The sequence below is a fragment of the Balaenoptera acutorostrata genome, chromosome 13 (genome assembly GCF_949987535.1).
Source record: "Balaenoptera acutorostrata chromosome 13, mBalAcu1.1, whole genome shotgun sequence".
Taxonomy (NCBI): Eukaryota; Metazoa; Chordata; class Mammalia; order Artiodactyla; family Balaenopteridae; genus Balaenoptera; species Balaenoptera acutorostrata.
The window spans coordinates 70,133,365-70,154,394 of NC_080076.1; the positions used below are offsets into that span (position 1 = coordinate 70,133,365).

Sequence of the window (21,030 nt, forward strand, 5' to 3'; positions counted from 1 at the left end):
AATCTAACAGCAAAATGCTTACTGAGTACTTTAAAAAATACTATGGATTTTCCTTATTTTTCCCCTTTAAGAATAATTTTTTAAAAACCCCTGAGACTAATATATAATCCTTCTTTACTGCTCAGATTTTAAAGACAAATTTAAAAAAAATTTTTTTCCCCAGAGTGGTAGTGCTGCAAATTAGAGAATTCTTGAAAAAACAGCAGAGAAGTGGTCCACGGTGTTCTAAACCAGACGTGGCATCAGGGAAACAACCACTCAAGCACACAAGTGGCATTTTGTGATCAAATTTATTTTGTTTAAATTTCATTTACTTTGTTTTACTGTAATTTACACAAGAGACTGCCAAGTAAACTAGATATTTTACATTCACCACACATTCCCTCAAATCTCCACAGTTGTTAGAAAAACATTAAAATCCATGCGCTGGGCTCTCATTTCCATGTGCGCCTAAGCTCCCAATGATGCTACAGACGCCAACGAGAGTTAAGTTCATTAAAAGGAGAAGGCTAGACTATTTCACAAAATTAGCAATAATCTTCCTGGCATCACTTTGCAGACACTGATTATGCTTTGACAAAACCTATCTTACAACAGTGCCCAGAGAGTAAACATCAGTCTTGATCCTGAGTACACAGAGGACATGTGCGACGTGGGGTCTGCAGCCGAGGATAAAGGGTATCGCAGCGCAGGAGTGATCCTAACATCCTTGTCTAAGTCACTGTGATCACTTCAGTGGGGACACAGGTCGTGGGAAAACAAGGAGCAGGGAAGGCAGGACTGTCAGCAAATCAGATGACTAATGTGACACAACCACGTAGGGGCTTGTGTGCTGTAGGAGGGACGGGAGGTTAAAGAAGATGGTTTGTGACTTGAAGGCTTCAACAGTATCCCTCTATTCAAGCTCCCAGGACTGACAGGAGAGAAACTGGATTTGGACAGAGAAAGATGATAAAAATCTTACCTAGCTATTGTTCCTTTCTTTAAAAAAAAAAGGAAAAAAGAAAGAAAAAAGGGGCAGCAGCTTCTAACCGGCATTTTCATGATGCTTTTTCAGAATATGTTCTAATGACGTCCTACTTGAGAGCACATCCCAACGGGTGGAACCGCGCTGGCCCCTGGCAGGGCCTCCTAACCATGTGCAGACAAGCCTCATGCTGCCTCTGAACCTCTTCTTATCTCAAAGGCAGCATCTCCCCCTTAAAGTATATTTCAACATGAAAAGAGCAAAATGTCATCACTATCTATATTCTACCGTGTAAGCTGTGAGGAATCTAGATCCTTTGCATAGTTTCCAAGTTGTAATTTCAGAAAACAGTCATTTCAGAAACAAGACTCCATGGAAGTGCTGTACGTCCAATTTTTCTAAACAGCCTACAACCCTATTAATTTCTTCATCAATTTCTTTCTTTGCCTAACAGAAGCCTGAAAATTGTATAGTGTTTGTTATAAATCACAGACTGTCATTTCCATTTTTGCTAGACTTGATGTAGAAAAATACTTGAAATTCAACATACAAAAATCCAATAAAAAATGGAATTTTTTTTAAAAGGATCTTTTCCTTGGGGCAAACAAGTAAAAACTGGTCGGTAACTCTACTACTTACTAATAGATATTATCCAGTTTGGCTGTATGATAATGAAAATCCAGAAATAAATGATTATAAATACATTCAGAGTTACATTCCAGATTCCTTGGAATACCAAAAGATTTCTAATAAATTTTTCTGTGGGAGTCTGTTGATTATGGCACTAAAATTAAAATTTGTAAGAGACTGATTTAAAAGAACAGAAAAGTAATAAAAGGCTATATATATATATTGGTCCACAACTTGCCATTTATGAAACATACCAGCTAGTATTACACTGCAGTCAATTCGTCCATTAATGGTATTACTCTGATAATTATTAAAATCTGTTCCAGGTATATATATTGAAAATATTTTCTTTTGCATTCTTGCTGAAGATAGGTACAGTACTTTGGAGAAATTGTACTAATCCCTTCAGTATGTTTGTATGTACATATATACACAAGTGTGTGTATTTTGATCTGCAGCTCTACATGCGTTTTATATACAGCTACAGATAGGACACACATATATACACACATGGTTGGGACCTGTGCCTGTGGGCACATAACCACAAGCACACGTCTGGGAAACGTCAACACTGCAAGACATGGTCAGATTCTTCTTCACTCATCACTGGCTGCACTTGTTCCCCTTACTTGACCTTGATTACGTAACTGTAAGGAAAGCGAGACAGTGCAATGTGTTAAAATACAGAGAGATGCAAAAAATGTTAGACCGCAGCTTGTCACAAACATTCTCTAGGAAAAAAATCCTCAGTGTAGCAAAACTTCTGGCAGACAATGCTCCCCAACTACTGCATTTTAAACATTTAATCTCTTGATTCTGGTCTTACTAAGGGCATAATATTTTGTTTCATCAGAGGGAAAATAAATTAGAAGCAGAAATAAATCACAGAAACTCAGAAGACCTTAATGAAAGTAATAATAAATTTTAAAAAAATTGTAAATGAACACTAAATTTTAAGAAAAGGGCTTTGGAGGAATCCTGGCAGAGTTCATCCATTCTTATTTGGTATTTTTCTTCAGGAGTGAACATTTCGTTTCTCCGGTGTTCAATAATTAAAGAGCAGGTAGCACGTGTCAGGGGGCAGCCAAGAAACAGTGGGGTAAGAAGTGTGTTCTGTCTTCTCATTTTTCTCAATAAACATCATAGCTCAATATTAACGAATGACGACAGTGTACTGCCGATTTTTGTTTTTCATCCTGGTTTTAATATGTGGGGTAGATTTTGAGGCTCTTTTTTTCCCCTCTAGGAAAATCTCTTATCTAGGCATATAAATCTGTGTGAAAGAAATAAGACCATCGAAATATTTTACACTGTAAACAAAAAGCAGTGTATTTACACATATTAAAGCTAAATGTAAAGATAACTGAAAAGTCAACATGAAGGGAGACTTCCTGATATTCAAAAAAATGTCAACTAAAATGAATTACTGAGATTGGCCCTTATGGCATGGGATGAAGGATCTTTGACTTTAAATGCTTTTACATATTTCCTTACTAACCACAAACGGTCCTAGTGAGAAATAGGTCAATTAACTGGCTATCGATGAAAACTCAGCTGGTTTCTAGGACAGTGCTGCATGATGAGTAAGTATACTTGGCAGCTGGATTCTAACCCGTAACACTAAGAACTAATTTAGGATTACTAAATTCAACCTCTTCCACAGATAGAATTCTTACAGAATAATAACTCAGGTGTTCACTGTCAATGTCTGAAATATATACCTCTTACATTCTAAAAATTAAACCATACTTAATATGTTGTCTCCACTCAGCAAGTTAACTACCCATTACCAAAAAGGTATTGGTTTTTAAACATTCTTTTTACCCAGGTCTTCACTTACACAGTTTGATATTGTCTCTGACCCTACAGGGGACTCATCTAGACATCAGCAGCCGACGTGCCTCGGACGGAACCCTTCTTACGCATCTAAACGTAAAATAAAATCATGAGCTGCTGAAATCACAGACTCTAAATTGGGTTAGTAAGCAAGGGGAGAAAAAAGATCTAGAAGAGATTGTGAAGTGACCGCTGCCTATTTACAAGCATATCCACATTAAAAATGAAGTTCCGAGGCCCTTCTAGTCAGTCACCTTGATCTAAAGTAAATCTTGCAAAAGGCTTTTCTTACCACAGCACAAAAAATGTATCTATTCTCGAATCTAGGAAACAAAAGCCTGCAGACTGATGATGTGAAATTATCAAAGATAGCCAGGGTAAATGAACTGTTCACTAATACAGTGTGAGAAAATGCCCTGATGGTCTGGTTCACCTTTTCATAGTCCCTGGACCAGACAGGAAGCCATGAGATGTGGCCACCTCTGGCTTCTGAGACCAGTGTCCCTCAAAGGAGTTCTTTACAGGAAGTTTATTAAAAAGAGGGAGGACAAAAGGAAGAACAAGCGAGCACAGTAACAATGTATAAGAAACAACGGACACAAGGACAGGCATCAGAAAGGACAGGCATTCACAACAACGACCTAGAGACAACTCAATGAGAAAATTAAAAGAATGGACAGAAAAGAAACACATGTAATAAACACATTTCTGAAGCTCAACCCTTCCCCCCTCCCCCGACCCCTCCTGAAGGTCCAGTTGAGAACAGGCATAACGTTGCTGTAAGTACTCCTTCAGTTGCTGGGCCTAACCCCAGTATTCCTCTGCAGGATTACAGGCAGGGGCATTCCTCTCATGCCTAACCTCTCGAGATGCTACGCCTTCTCTCCAGGGCCAAAACCCATTTGAAAGAAATCCAATTCTTCAGATATTTGTGAATTAAGAAGAGAATTATATAACACATCAAATTCTATCATCAGGTGTCAGGGAAACAGGACCTCAAGAAAAGGGGAAATTCCTCCGTGGTGAAGAGGACTTGAAAACGTTAAGCCTCTTCAGGAGGCAGGTGTTTTCTGGGTAGGCATTCTGGCCTGTGGGCATGATGCTGCCCAGACTGAGATGCTCACAAGCCAACTGTGAGGACCCAGAGCAGCAGCAATGGGATGTGGAATAAAGCGCTCCCAACGACCTAGAACGAAGTAAATGGGACTTAACATTAAGATGATCAGCATTTAACCCTGCAGTTTGACTTGAAGTATTTTTGAAATATTTAACAAACTGCCATGGATTCCCAACCCTGAACCAATGACAGATTTCTACCAACTTTATGAGGGAATTTGTCAGTTTAAGCCATGTGGATACAATAATGATGCTTTCTAATAAACTGGGCTTCTGTGTAACACTTCTTACACCTTCTTTTCAAGTGCGATTCCCAACTCACAAGTAACAGATGTGCACGGAGAAGCAGCTGAGCCTGCAGGCCCTCTGCCACAGGTGGCAGCCAGAGTCACCACCTCCTGTCAGGGCTCTCCTGTTGGCGCTGTGTTCAGGCACCTTGAGACTAAAAACTTGTGAGGGAAGTAAGCACTCCCCTGGGGGAAGACAAGGCCTCGGCCAAGTTCGGTCCGAGGGGTCCAAAGCCCAAACCAGGGAGGGCTCCACTCGTTACCCTTCAGCCATCACCACTCTTCCTGGTGCTATGGACGGGCCTTCAGCATAGAAATCAAAACCAAATGAAAGCCTCCTTCCTGAGAGTTCGAATCAATAAATATAAGTCCATTTTCTCTTTCTTCTTGGTGTTGGCAAATCGTTTTTTGGAGATGCCAAGGCTGTACCATAAGCTTAGTGAGAACGAGTGTGTAAACCTGCTGCTTTCTTTTTAATGTTCAGCTGACACCGGCTGCTCGGAGGGGTTGGAGGCAGACGTGGCAGCTATTACTGGAGCCTGGAGCACCTGGAAGGAGCAAAACCAGGCAAGGCAGGAGGAAAGGGACTAAGACTGGGTGGTGGTGAGGGGTGCTTCTCAGAGAAGGGAACCTGACTCTTGAGAAAGGGAAGACAAAAGTGGGAGAGAGGCATTGGAAGGAAGGTAGCAAGTACCCACGACTTACTCTTGTCCGTTTAAATATTTTGCCTGGGGCCAGCCTAAAAATAAGGGTGTAAGGGATGGTCTTCCATGCTTGCCATCCTATCACCTTACTCCCAAGATCTAGAACTCAGAGCCATACTATTAGTATGAGAAATTGAGGTCAGAGAGGCCTCTATTGTCTGGCCTGCAAACCAAACCCCAATTTACAATGTTGTCACTATGGGAAAACATGTTCCAAATCTCAAAAACTGAACTTAAAAACTTTTGGAACAAAATCCATTCATAAGTTGGAGGCTGCTTAAAGTTTACTTTATGTATAAGATAAGGTTAAAACATTTTATTGCCTTATAAAGAAAATATGTCCTAGTCCTCTCAGAAGGTTTGTATAAAGCTAATTAGAAGCAGATCTGCTGTAATCACCAAAAGTAAGCAATTTTAAACACAGATTCTTTACAATGCTATGTGACAGACAAATAGATTTCCTTCTGTGCCAAAGAACCTGATTTGTTGCCATTCTCCTGTGATTAAATGGAGTTCCTGCCTCACACACAGGCGATCGTCAAACACTCCCGCCCGCCCACGGGGCTTCCCAAACTGGGACTGCTGGCAGGACTCTGGATGCCTGCATGGAAACCACAGCCTACCCTGGACATTCCTCGGGTTCACTTCCCCCGTGGGGCCTTACTTCCAACTGAAAAGAAGCGCAGCCCAGAGCAAAAGCAAAACCAGACACATGCAAGAGTAAGTCGGGGAAGAACCCACTCTGGGAGAAAGGGGGTGCTCTTGAGCTGCAGGGCCGGCTCTCTGGTGCAGGAGGAGCTGGGGTGGGCTTAACTTTGAGAAATGGCACACAGACCTCCAGCCCAAGGATCACCTGAATTTCTGCCTAAAGCTTGTAAGAAATAAGGAGACACTGCTAGTTGTGGGATGGGAGGAGGCACTTCTGCAATCAATGACAATACTACTAGCCTTATCTTATCTACAGAATAGGGAACTAGGACTTACTGTGCTAGCATTAATAACTTACTGCGATAACAAAATGACAAAGGCAACTTGGCCTGATAAAGTGAATGCCTAAAAGGACTGCGAACCAGGCACCAGCATGGACAACCAATGCATGAAAAAGAATACAAGACTGCTGAACATTTTACACGTAACAAATTCTGGATCAACAAAGTTCTAGTTTACTTTCACGAAAGATGCTCAACAAAAGAGAAATCGGAATAAAAGGATATTAGTGTCTAAGAAACTGGATTTTGATGAGGATATAGAGATAAGAAATGGCTTTCAATAACACTTTTCCTAATTGTAAGTCTATACTTATTAAGCACACAGTTTTAGAAAGGGGAAATTAGAGAATTTCCCCAGAATGGGAAGTCTTACTGTTTCTAGTTCTTTCTGAGTTTCATCTTCCATTCTCCTAATGTCTTCCATTGTCAGATCAATCCACTTGTCAATCCAACAAAAAAGCTGGCGATGAAAGTTTGTAAATATCCTTTTTTCTTGCTTTTAAAACAAAGAAGAAAATGATTATAAGACGGCAAAACTCTAACATTAATAACATATTAACTTTATATGCCCCAATTAACCCATGAAATCTACATATTCTTGGTTTGAAAAGACCACTATTTCAATTAGTGAAAATCTTAATTCCATCCTATTAACATTTTGTAAAACGAAGTAAAAAGAAAAATCTCCCTTTGAAATGTGAAACAATCCTCCTTGCAAAGGCAGAATGATTTACCAGAAACTGAAAACAAATGTGGTGGGCATTCTGATCCAACACGAACTCCTGCTGGACCCGACTTACTTTTACCTTTTTCTAATGTCAGTGACTAAAGGTCAACTTGATTTCTTCTGCTATAAAACCATACACTGTCATTCTTAACTTCTCTGCAATTCAAAGAAATATGGTGAGGTAGAATACAACATGTACTTAAAGAAGAGAGTCCCGGGTTCTTTAGAATAAAATGTTTTATTAAGAATTCTTATATACTCTCCATTAATTTTTCTGCTCTATTGTTACTAGGTGTATATATATATATATGTATACACACATACACACACACACACACATATATATATATTTAGTGGCTTTAACATATATAATTAGTGGTTTTAATTGCTGGATTATTTAAGTTTTACTACACTTTCCCAAAAAGCGAGAAAAGTGCAATGAACAGTGAATAGTACGTTTGGACAATCGACTTAAATTTTTTTTTCCATGAACAGGATGGACTTCATCAATTACATGTGTACCTTCTATTTATCAGAACTGGATTGTTAATCTATTACTCTGATCCAAGAGGAAGAAAAGAAGCCAATATTTACAGAGTGCCTGCTGTGGCCAACGGCAAGCAGGCCCAAGAATAATGAAAGTTTCCAGCACTTTAAGATACTTTTTTTTTTTTTAAACATCTTTATTGGAGTATAATTGCTTTACAATGTTGTGTTAGTTTCTGCTGTATAACAAAGTGAATCAGCTATGTGTATAAGATCCTTTTTTTAAAAAAATGTTAGAGCAGTTACAGTTTAAAAGTAGAAAAGTTACAGTGAAACTCAGATGCAACTAGTTGTGGGAAGTTCAGAGATATAACAGGGGCCTCTATATAATGATAATGGAATGAGCTATTCACCCTATAGGAAAATTACATACCAAAGAAACTTTCCATGTTCCTCACATGTTTACAACCATGTGTTTCTATGCAACTGCAATTCTCCCCTCTTTCTACATCAAAATACTTGTGTTACTTTCAGTTGAATAAAGAAGACATAAAAAAGTAATTAGAATTTGGATCCTCAGATTATGTCACCCTAGGTTCAGCGTAACTATTCTCAGTGAGGATCTCTGAAGAAGACATCCCACCAGAAGGTGGAAAGTGCACAGTGCACAGAAGGTGTGTGTCAGGAGAGACCTGTGTGCAGGGGCTATCAGCCGAGCTGGGACAGAGGAGCCCCAACATCAAGGCGTGGCCTCTCCCTCCAGCCAGTGCCAGGACCCCAGGTCCCCTTGGAGACATGCTGGATGTGGAAAGGGCGCTCTACAGAAGAGCTGGGCAAACCATCAGGGAAGCACTTTGCACCAAAAACCGCTATGCTTTTCTCCAAAGAAAGCCCCTTAAAACCTCTGCTGGCATCTGTTTTTGCTGTTTGTAGGCAGAAAAAGGAGGGCAGAGAGGAATTACAGAGGGGCAATAATTTCACCTAAATGAGAAGGAAAAAGTGGCAAAAGAGAAAATATACCATTAATAGCTACTTCAACTCTTAACCTAAATGTAAGTCACCACCCTCTGAACAGACTTTACCTTCTGAATGAAGTTTTCTACTTTGCTTTGCAGTCCCCACCACTTGAATTTGATGGTCACCAGCTTATAGGCACACATCTGAGGACAGTCAGGGTTGCTTGCCAGCTCCTTCTGCATGAGGAAAATTGAAAATGGGCAATCGTGACTTAAAATTGACTGTTGCGTAACAACATCACAGACGTACATGAAGAAAATTACAATCTCATATGTGTTTAATTCAGGTATTTGGAAATTTGAAATCATTTTAGCAAAAGCAGCAGTATTCCCCTGCTGCAAACCCTCCTTCCACAGACCAAGTTACTTCCTGGCTCTACAATTTAATAGGCGCAGTGCTCCGCCTCAAATTACACTATTCATATTTCACATGAAACACCAAATTCAATTCACATCATATGAATAGTGAGCCTTTAATACGTAAAGGTTCTCATAACACCATTATCGCACTCCCACCGTGGATGTGGTGAGGTCTCATCCATTTTATTGAGCCTCAATAAAAAAACCATGAGGAAGATTAGTTGTCTTCTTGTCTTCAAACACTGGCAAGTGGAGGGGCACTGTTTTTTTTTTTTTTAAATTTATTTATTTTATTTATTATTATTTTTGGCTGCGTTGGGTCTTCATTGCTGTGCGGGCTTTCTCTAGTTGCAGTGAGCAGGGGCTACTCTTCATTGCAGTGCACAGGCTTCTCACTGCAGTGGCTCCTCTTGTTGCAGAGCACGGGCTCTAGGTGCGTGGGCTTCAGGAGTTGTGGCTCGCGGGCTCTAGAGCACAGGCTCAGTAGTTGTGGCGCACAGGCTTAGTTGCTCCACAGCATGTGGGATCTTCCCGGACCAGGGCTCGAACCCGTGTCCCCTGCATTGGCAGGCAGATTCTTAACCACTGCACCACCAGGGAAGTCTGGGGCACTGTTTATTAACTGAGGTATTTTTCAACCAAAAGGGGGGACCATGTAAAGGGATGTAGCAGCAAAAGTGATCTATAATTATCAAGTATTTGAAGGCAAATCCCATACATCCAGACTTTAACTTCCATAAATGATTACACCTCATAGTTTAAATGTAGTAGGGAATCAAATCAAGAGTTAGGGTAAAAAAGGAAAACTATTAAAAAAAAAAAAAAAAAGAGCAAGGGAGAGAGATGGGGGACTATGTGGACAGAAGAAACAAAATAAAATGTTCGCAATTTACTTTCATAAAACATGAAAAAGCAATTAGAATTTGGATCCTCAAAACATGTCACCCCAGGCTCAGAGTATAAAAACTTACTCTGGATTTCTAGGTTCAGAATGAATGAATGAATGAATGAATAAATAAATAGGTAGAGAGAAGGAGAGGAGGCAGAAGAGGGAGAAGAGGAGGGAAAAAACAAATACGGCAAAGTGCTAACAACTGTCCAATCTAGATGGACGTGTTTACTGTTCTATTCTTTCGGGTTTTATGGCTGCTTCTGAAATTTTTCATTATAAAAACCGGGTTGGGGGGGGATTGCAAGCTATAGTATTGTTGATGATTTCTGTGAAACTTAGTGCAGGCTACTGTCCTAGTAAGCACAATATACTAGCATGTTTCCTTGGGGGAGTGGGGTGAGTGGCGGGGGAGGGGTGAACCAGGAGCTCATCGCACACATCAGTGTCTTCACCATGGTCCCACTCAGCACCACTGTTCTCCCAAGGTGGTATATGCGGGAGACCGATCCGCTCCCGAGCTGACCGAGGAGAGAGCCTGGGACGGGCCCAGAGCAAAGGCAGCCATCGACCTGCCTCTGGAGCTCCCAGTTTATTACGGAAGGCAGGTATGGTTCAAAGAATCCCAGGTGGCAGAGGCGGACTGCAGGTATGGCCTAGGGAAAGAGCCATCCAGTAAACTCTCAGCCCCAGTTCTGGTGTAATTCCAAGAAGAAAGCTATGTCTCAGGACTGTTGTAAAGACTAAATAAGGCAGAGTATGCTCCGTGCTTAGTTGGTGGGACTCGGAGCTTAATACAGATGAGTTCTCCCTCCCTTATTCTTTCATAGAGTTGTACCTACCACCTTGAATTTGCAAAACAATTTTAAAATAAAGTTTCTCAAAAGAGTAGGAAGTTACAGGGACCCTTTTTATAAAAACTAAATTACAGAGTGAAAAGATTAAGCAGCCTTTTACAAGCGTTCTTCCTTTTCACCACTGTTCTTAGCTTCACACAGCACTCAAATTGCAGTGCTGGCGTCAGTCACACTGTGTGCCACTATCACTTCTTGTCAGCTTGCACTCATACACACCCCCCACTTTCAGTAAGTTCGTTGTGTGTGAACAAATATTACTTCCATTCAGCCACACGTACATAAAACTTTAAAATGATGAACTTCTAGGTCTTATTCTAAAACCTCAAGATTATTCTTCATTTACACAATCATAGCAACCAGACCACATGTTTCCCCCAAACCCTCAATAATGTTCCAATGTCAAGTGAATTCTATGATACAATATACGAAAAAATTCTATTTTGGTGTTATTAATAGGACTCAAAGTTCTGTAGAGTCCTGCATGACTGATCAACTTTTCTCAGAAAATGTCTTCTGTAATAACATTTCATCTTCTGAATAATGACCTGGTACATGGATTAAATCAATGAGGCAACACCACAAGCATTTAAATACAAACATTACATACAGCAAACTGTCCTTTTGTAGGTGAGTTCTATGTCAACAGAAGGACTTGGCTAGCTCAGCTCTAGTTTTCCAATTTCCTTCCCATTAAACAGAGTACCAGTGTGAAAATTCAGCATGGATGTGTACGTGTGCACATGTGCGCACACACACATACCCATACTTTATGAACAAGTTTAATTCAGCAAGTATTAAGTGGGCACCATTTACAATCCAATTTGTGCTAGGTGGTATTAGAGGACACACATGTGGTTGGTAGAGAGGAGAGTGACTATGTATAAAAATAATGATGAAACCACTATCCTTGTACCAACAATCCCTATCAGAAGGGACACACCTCTGCTGTGGACACTGTGGCCCCAGACTAAAATCACACATTTGTAACTCCCCCTCCCGTCCCTGACCTGCAGACCCAGCACTTAAGCTGGGCTCTGGTGTCTGTAAGAGCAGTCCACAGCCTTCCCCAGGATGTAGCGAGCTTCTCAGTACCCAGCCTTGTTGAAATAATGACAAGGTTGGTCTTTTACAGATCATTTTTTCAATAAGCAGTGAGCCAGAGTGGAGGTACTCTCTAATCCAATGAGTGTCACTGACATGAAACTTTCACATGAAATACAATTTAGGTGTATGTAGAATAAGGCACTTAAAACTGTGGGGTACACCTGCCAAACGGTAGTGCTAGACTCGGAGTAAGGGGACTTGGGTTGCAGTTCCCATTATGCAAAGTAACTTCCCATGTAACGTAGGCAGGATCCTTTACCTCCCCAAGCCTTACTTCTCTGTCAGGAGAAGCAAAGGCTGGGCTCCACTAGAGCTTTTCATCTTCCACTGACGTGCCACTAAAAGCAGGGGTGAAGGAGCTGAGTGTGAGGGTCGGGGTTGGCCCAGGGCTGCAGCGGGTAAGCTCATGTCCCTGACATTCAATGGCTTGTCTTACAACTTCCTATAATTTTGCATTTTATTCTATAATATGCTTAGGCTTAACAAAATATCCTCCTGCCCACCTACTCAGGCTGAAATTTCCTCTTGACTGAGAACCTCTGATGCACCACTGATTAGTCGTAAGATACCTTCCAGATGGAACATTCCAAGGTCCTATTAATTACGGGCTACTGAGAGCTTCGTTCTCAAACTCCAAATCATTGGACACCTTGTGCTAAATGAAAACCCTGGGTGTTTCTAAAACACCAACTCTTCAGAATTTCCCCACCATTTTATAAAAACAGCAGGATGAAGCATGGTTCTAATTAAAGAGTAAGCTAAATTTAATACACACATGCCTATACCAAACTGGGGCTCCAAGAACAAAGCACACACACGTGACTTCAATAATTACCCAAGTTTGTTTCTCACATTCTTTCTAGTGACTTTGGCAGGCTGCTCAAACCAATTAAAGTACTACTGGTAATTTACAAAGTAACACTGGTCTATAGCATTTAGTTTAAAAACTACGTGATGGGACAAACAAGAACCAGTTCTCCGAGCTATCTTCCATGGATCTAAAATGTACATTCAGTCTCAATTTGCTTTTTGTTTTCCATCCAATTTACAATTATTAAAAAAAAAAAGTGCAGGGAAGAATATGTAAACCAATTAAAAAAATAAACAAGGGAACAAACAGCCTGCTGCCTTTATTTCTTGGCCTAATTCTCCACAGTATCAATACCCTAGTGTGAGGTACAGAAGGTGACTTACAGAAACATAATCTCAAAGATCCCCGGGAGAAAGATGAGAACATAGAAGCTATGTATTTTCATCAGCTACTATTATTAATATGTATGTGATATTTAAGGTCTCACCCAATTCTAAAAATGACTTATGCAATTCACCTCTTAATCTGTGCTATGGTCTTAAAACTAGTGACTAAATTAAGAAAATAGCTTTAAAAGTCTCTTTTGGGACTTCCCTGGTGGTGCAGTGGTTGAGAGTCTGCCTGCCAGAGCAGGAGATGCCGGTTCGATCCCTGGTCCAGGAGGATCCCACATGCCGCAGAGCAACTGAGCCCATGCGCCACAACTACTAGGCCTGCGCTCTAGGGCCCACGAGCCACAACTACTGAGCCCGTGTGCTACAACTACTGAGCCCGTGTGCCACAACTACTGAAGCCCGCGCGCCTAGAGCCCATGCTCCGCAACAAGAGAAGCCATCGCATTGAGAAGCCCGCGCACCGCAACAAAGAGTAGCCCCCACTCGCCACAACTGGAGAAAGCCCACGCACAGAAATGAAGACCCGACACAGCCATAAATAAATAAATAAACAAACAAATAAAAGTCTCGTTAATGATGATACAGAAAATAGTAAACTTGACTACATGCGGTAAATAAAAGGTAAAAGAATCCTTTTGGCATAATCTTTCTGGGGTGGGGTCTGACACTACGTAATTAAAAAGTTTTAAAGCTGCTCGTATCCTATATATACCATATACCCTTTAACCTGATAATTCCACTTTCAGAAATGTATTCCAATTCATCAGGTAAGAAAATAACACTGTAGATTTTTTCAGAACAGCGAAACCTTGTACTTACTAAACTCAACACCCACTGAAAGAGAGTTGGTGAAATACCTCATAGTTCTTCCAAGCAATCGGCTACTATGCATACAGCCATTAAAAACCATCTTTCCAAAGAATGTGAAGAAAAAAAAAATCATAATACGAATATAAATAGGTATCTATGTATAATATAAACATCTACAGCAAAATAAACTATGTGAATTAAGAAATATAACAAATAGCGGTAATTAAATGCTGAGACTACAACTGACTTTTATTTTCAAAACTTCATAAATATGTATTATTTTATATTATAATCAGAAAAAAAATTAACACGCTTGAAGAACAGACTCTAAAAAAGTTTTTGCCTTCAGCTGAGTATTTTAAGACAAAGATTTATTCGCCCTAAATTATCTGGGTACTATTTTAAATCTTCATCTTTGACTATAAACAATATTTTCCTGCTTCTTTTCTTTTTGATGTTTCATAAATCAAAGCTAAACAAAATCAAGCTAAAAGCTGAATTAAGATCTTTAATACGTAACTTTAGTTCAGCCCACATTTAATTTTTCCTCATCTTAAACTTCTAAAGCAAAAACAAGGTATACATGTAAAGTATTATCCCTGTGAAAAAATGTGTAACCTTTAAAAAAATGTGAAAAATCTCAATGGGACAAATATTTGCGACCCCACATTCAGAGCAGTGTTTTAGAATCCAGAGAACCCAAAGGAGTTTCAGCTTGTCTGCCCAGCCTTCAGGGGCTCGCTGCTGGCGCAAAGCAAAGTTTCCTCTTTGGCCTTAAACAATACAAATGTTTTCTGATTCTTTCCTCCTCCATCATTTGAAAAAATAACCCCAAAGCAAATAAAGGCAAAATCTGAATTCAGATCATTCACACCTAATTCCAATCCAGCCCAAACCTAACACTTCCTAACCTAATGTAGCAGTAAATAAAATTATTCTGCTAATGAAAATACAAGTTTTATACAGATTATAGCATGAAAATTTAAAAAAAATTGAAAATAAAAGGTAAAGAATGGTTGGTCACCAAAAGATAAGAATCAGAAGTTCTATAAAAAATAAATTCCATGATGTCCGCCCTTGACCTCTCTGGCAACGCTGATGACAGCGCTGGTGACTGATCCACTGATCTCATCTCCTCCCCCCACTCCAAGCATCAGTTCCAGTGGAAATAACAGATAAAATGGTTTGCTTCTCCCTGAAGCACCTACATATTAAAAGAGCCCCTTCCCCCAACCCCCCTTCCCTCCATTCTCCAGGAAAAAAAAAGTCCCAAGTGTCTGAAACTGACAAACCCAATACCCTTATTTAATCCGTACTCTGTTTTCAAGAGAAAAAAAAAAAAAATTATCAGCAAAAAAAATAAAAAAATAAAAAAAATAAAGTCATGGGCTAACAGAAGAACCCAAAATGATCACCCATCTCTACACGATTTAAATTTCATCTGTAATACTAGCTCGCTGTGAAAAGTTTCCAAAATTGCATTTAAATAGTTCGTGTAGTCACTGAATTCCTTACATTTCACTTTTCTAACTATAAATGAAACCCCTAAGCTCAAATCATGTTTTTAATTTAACGACACATATTAGGTTACTCTGAGGTATGTGGATGAGGCCTAAGGGAGAGTAATGTATACTGAAGCCACACAACGTAACTAAACAAAACGCAGGGTGTTTAACTGGAATGGTGAGCAATCAGCCCATGCTCTCCACAAGAACTAGTTCCTTGTATCTGTGACAAACAAATACATACAAATGCAAAAGAGGGTGAAAAAAACCACCCAAAGGCATTCTGCAAACTCATTTCCTAAAAATGTAGTCCTCTCACAGCTTCATCCTACATGTCAACTGCACATACACTTTTTCCTATTTAAAATGTGTTGGGATAAAGACAGAAAAGGTATAAGCTACATCTAACCAGCGTTAATATTTTGCAAGGACACAGCAGTTTTTATAAGGCTCATGCTCCCTTCATATTTCAATTTTTCAATTTTAGGCAATCTGAACACTCAATTTCAGCTGCTGATTTCATCATGTTAAGTTTCCAACCCAGATTTCACTAAGAAAGTTAAAAATAAATGCACTGCTGGGGCTACTGCCAGTGCACCCATCAGTAAATATCAACACAAGATTACAGAATGTATGTGGAGTATGCGTACTGAAATTTCAAGCAAAGCCTGATGCTACAATTCACAGCCATTCCCTCAATTTGGTTTAGATTTTGGTAGCCATTTGGACAGACCAACACTGGACATTATATCCCCTGTAAGTACATGGCAAGTCCAACACTGATTTTTATTTCGTTTAAGATAGTTAACTTGAATTCAGTGAATACTTACTAAGTATCGGTAAGTATCTACTATGAGCAAACCCCGTGCTCAGCACTGCACATACCAAGTGAGCCGGACACAGAGCCTACGGCTGAGAGTTCGGAGAGTGACGGGGGGACGAGGAGGTGGGGGAAGGAAGGGAGTATGAACCCGTGAACCGCCACCCTGACGCAGGACACACCAAGTTCCATGAGCAGGTCATCAACAAAGGACTCGGAAGGGTTCAGGGCAGGAGATTCCTAACTGGTTGGGCAAATGCTAACTGTTAAATGGAAGAAGTAAATGTGGGATAAAGTTCAAAAGATTAAACTAATTGTAGGTTAAACTAATTTCACAAAAATAGACAGTAAAGCTTACTGCCTGTGAGAGAATGATCAGTCACATTTTCCATGTCTCCAAACTTAGTATTTTTGTAGCTCACACCCATTTTACTAATCAGAACTTTGACACGTGCCTCATGCTTGTGTCCAATTACTCCAGGAGTGACACCAAGTACAAGTGAAATCCCAAATTCACGCTTCAAGTGAAACTCATGAAGAAAATTTTACGGCCCTGACAGTGTCAGGAAGACACTCTGCAAGAGGCCCATCCTGTCAAATTACTCCTCGAACCTGAGTAAGACATCCCATCCATCCACGCCTAGTCCTTCGGCTCTGCCCGAGAACAGAGGCATTCGGTACCCGAGATAAAGCTAGAACTAATCATGTACCGCTCCTGGGGCACTTAGCTTCTGGAAGACACAGAACGGCTTTTTTGGTGTCCTCTTAGGAGTTGCATAATTGATACATACTAAGGGCAAAATGCCTATTTTTTATACTGAATTAAAAACCTAGTTGCCAAACCAAGTACTCAAAAAAAATGAGCCACGTTCTAAGGTCTGCTTTAGTATATGCATAAGCCACAGTGTGGTCAACTAGAAACTAATTATTAGGCCTCTTTATACCACCCACCATGCGGTTTCAAATGTGAGATTACAGGGAGGGAGCACATTTAAAATGCCTTCACATCCCTCCTGGACTCAGAGCCAGGTCTAGATGAAGACACAGGAGAGTGCCCTCAGACCTCCTCCTCAGGCGGCTCAGTAAGAGACAGTGCTCATTAGCCTCTGGAGGACGAGGATGGATGATCTGGGCTGCTTTCCTGCCAGTCTCTACCTCAAAGAGATTTCCACAGAGGGGTTTCAAATTCTCCCTCATCCCCTACTTCCATTCTTCCCATCCCCAGCCACCAGAACCTTGTGGTATCTTTACTTTAGGCCACAGACAACCAAAACTGCCTTCTTTTCACAGGTGTGGGGGGAGAAGAGAAAGTCTTGGTAGCACAGCAGGATACAAATCAGCATCCCCATAATCCAGAGATGGCTGCCCTCCACCTGCTTGGAGAATCCAGAACGGCCTCCGCGGTAAGTCCAAAAGGAATCTAAAGCGTGACCGCGCAGGTGAACTGAACAACAAGCTGCTCTGCAGGGCCAAGCTCCAACTGCCGGAGCTTTTGCGTAGAATCGAATTAACTGACATAGAAGACAAACTGCACGTGTCTTTATGATTAGAAAGAGAATATTTATATAAAGATATATAAAAAGATAATATAAAAGCCACCACAATTTCTGCATCAGCTTCTTTACTCGACCTAATCCCCTAATACCCCAATGTTCAGACACCACTGAGTCTTCTGAAACACGTCAAGCACTGTAAGGCTCGGCAGACGCTTCGGCAAAGCCTCTTGCAAAGACCTTTATAGGCCTAATTATTAACTGTCATATATATGTAGACATAGAGGCTGAAGTCTTCATGAGGCATCTGGATTAAATGAAGAAAAAAATGAGACCTTGCCATAATCTTCAAAAGTGTTGTTTCAGTTGGTTAAAATGACAACTCCTCACCTCATCAGAGAAGGCAAACTGGAGAGCTAAAGGAATCCACATGCAAATGGATAAACCATTGGTATTGGCAGTCATACCAACATCACAACCCCCGAAACATAAAATGAACCAAAACATGGACACGTGCACACACACACACACACACGCATGTGTGGTGCTACACAGAAGACATTTACATCCATGAGAAATGCACAATTTTGCCTTGAAGCAAAAATCTTTATAGGTTATAAATCACTCTCCTATTATTATGCAGAGTCACTTAATCAAATGTTGAACCCTAAATAACAAAATATAATTCACGTGCTCAGATTTTAAAAATTCTTTTTTTAGAGGGAGAATGAATACGTATACAACTAAGGTCTGCACCTCTGGGTCTGTAGTTTTAAAAAAATAAAAAAAGTATGTATCATACCATAAACTAAAAAAAAGTCTGTACTCCTAACACATACAGGTAATATGAAAATCTATTCCCTGGCAATCCCGTGATCCCCTGCTAGCAAAGGCTCTCTAAACTGTGTGGCCTCTGCTTTATGGCTGACCCGAGTCAAGCACTCACTAAGCACTCATAACCACGAGGGGTAAGGACAGGTGAACCAGGACATGTTCGACAATCCCCAGGCACCAGAACCAAGGGAACCCTAGACACTAGACAAAGAAAAGGAATAACTGTGTCGTCAATAGGGTAGCATATTCACTGACCTCATTAACCCCAGGAGATGATAAGAGGATTTTTATTTCCAAATACAAAAGCATGACAACAATGATAAAAGCTACCATTTATTGTGCACTTCCTCTCTGCTGGGATTATAACATTCATTATTTAGTCCTCACACAAACCTTCTGAGGCAGTTACTAGTATCATTTCCATTTTAGAGGTGTGGAAACCGAGGTTCAGAGTTAGGGTTAAGTTATTTAAGTCACAACTTGTGATAGATTCACGACGGGTTTTTAATGGATCTCCCTTAGTGCCACTGTCACCTAACAGATTCCCTGACCACTGGAAACGTATGACAGGTATTAAGAGAAGTATCAAATTCTGGAAAGTACCATGAATAAGAGAGCCACACAACTGCCATGATGCAGGAGGGCAAAACGGTGCAGATTGGTGAGCCGGGGTCTCTGGATTAAGAGCCAGAATCTGCTATGTCTCCATGCCTTACACATCTCTGTGACTAGCACTGAATCAGGTGCTACAGAAATGGCAGACGCTTCTCCTGTAACTATTATCCATGTTTCTCTGGCCAAATTTCTAATCTATAAAGTGAAGCAGCTGTATTTACCCCACAGGAAGGTTGTGAAGATTAAATACAACCTTGTAAAATGCCTGGCACCAAAAAAAAGCTTCTTTTCCCTCATCCAGTCTGGTGCAGACAAGCAGTAAATACTGCAATGATTCAGAAGGAAAATATCACTGTGGGATAAGTAAGGGGAAGTTTCAAAGCAATCACGGGGTGTGCACTTAGCTGTGACTACCCTTTGGAATGTGTGCTGGTAAGGTGAGTCTCCGCTGAGGGGCATGGAAGGCCTCTGGAGCGGCAGAGAGACCACCAGGCAGCACTCAGACTGGCGCATTCTTCTATACGATCCTGGGCGACTGGGTCCAGAACAGGGTTTCTTCCTTTTTGCCTTAAGTACCATGTATTTCTTCCCTATTCTCGTATTTCAGAAGTATAGAAACCTTCAACTATTATCCTTCCCTGGTGCTCCCTTTGGTGCCAGGCAAATAGGGCCTGCTGAACAGCTGCAGGAGATGCTCATAAGAGCAAGTCAGTCCACAGGTTCCTGTTTTTCTGTATGTTGTATCATCAGCTAGTCAATCCTTCTTACTCTTTAGTTTCTATCTCAGCAGCAAGCGATGCTTTTAAGGCCAGTGTTAAATCTCAGAGAAAGACTTCTCCTCTGACTTACTCTTGACTACCTGAGTTATTTCTGAGATCACAGTAACTCACTGAAATTCAGTTAAACAGTAACCCAACTTACGAGAGTAGCTGCACCTACCATCTTTTGGCTCAAGTCAACAACCGACAGGCAAATAGGTAGAATGGTATCACTACCAGCCAGCACTCTCCCTGAGAAATAAGCTATTGTTTAACCCCCTCACCACACACACACACATACACGCACACACACAAAATGGGGCAATAATTTGCTATACTGCAACCTGAAAAAATGCAAAATTTCACAATTTCTAAAAACGAAACCTATTCTAGAATTTTAAGTAACCATTAATGGATAATAAAAGACAAAGCAATGTTAGTTAAAAAGGTAAAAATCATAAATAAAAAAGCAGTAAAAATCATATTCCAAGTTCCTAAAGGTTGGAAATCAGGTAAAAGTCATAGTGTCAAACTACCTTTGCTGCCTGTTATAAAACTGGTTAGGAGGTCCTACAGGAAAGATGTGCACCCAGACACAATAGCCCACCACATAATATAGCATCACCTTTTCAAGCTCATACCTGAAAAATTGACAATTTGAAGAAAATTCAATATTTAATCCACCTCCAAGTCTCAACTTCATGACCCTCTATTCCCTGAAAAGTATCATCAGCTAAAGAGCTGGTACTTATTGGGGACAGAAGGCCTTTGAGAAGATATGGCAACCTTAGAAGCAGACACCTGTCTGCTCTAGCACAGCGCTCTCTTTTAAGGCCAGTGTTAAATCTCAGAGAAAGGCTTCGCCTCTGACTCAGGGTGAGTTCTAAAGTTCACAGTGAGAAATCTTGAAAGGGGTGGGGAATTTTTTTTTTTAAATCCATGAGAGTAAATTTAGAACATGCATACTGAACTCGTTCTTTAATTTTTTTTTTAAGTGACATATATCACTTTCTGGGTATTA

The 21,030-nt window shown here is 40.5% G+C and overlaps 1 protein-coding gene across 2 annotated transcripts in view; it reads right to left on the reverse strand.

The window, feature by feature from the left end:
• Nucleotides 1-271: 271 nt before the first annotated feature.
• Nucleotides 272-21,030, reverse strand: part of PITPNB (phosphatidylinositol transfer protein beta) — a 61,673-nt gene continuing 40,914 nt past the window's right edge. The window contains exons 9-12 of one of the 2 annotated variants that reach the window (XM_057526639.1): nucleotides 8,825-8,935; nucleotides 6,903-7,025; nucleotides 3,438-3,523; nucleotides 272-2,244 (exon numbers count right to left, since the gene is read on the reverse strand). In XM_057526639.1, the coding sequence (XP_057382622.1) occupies nucleotides 3,476-3,523; nucleotides 6,903-7,025; nucleotides 8,825-8,935 (282 nt within the window). In that variant the 3' untranslated portion in view covers nucleotides 272-2,244; nucleotides 3,438-3,475. The remainder of the gene's footprint in view (nucleotides 2,245-3,437; nucleotides 3,524-6,902; nucleotides 7,026-8,824; nucleotides 8,936-21,030) is intronic. The other variant, XM_057526638.1, reaches the window with a different exon arrangement.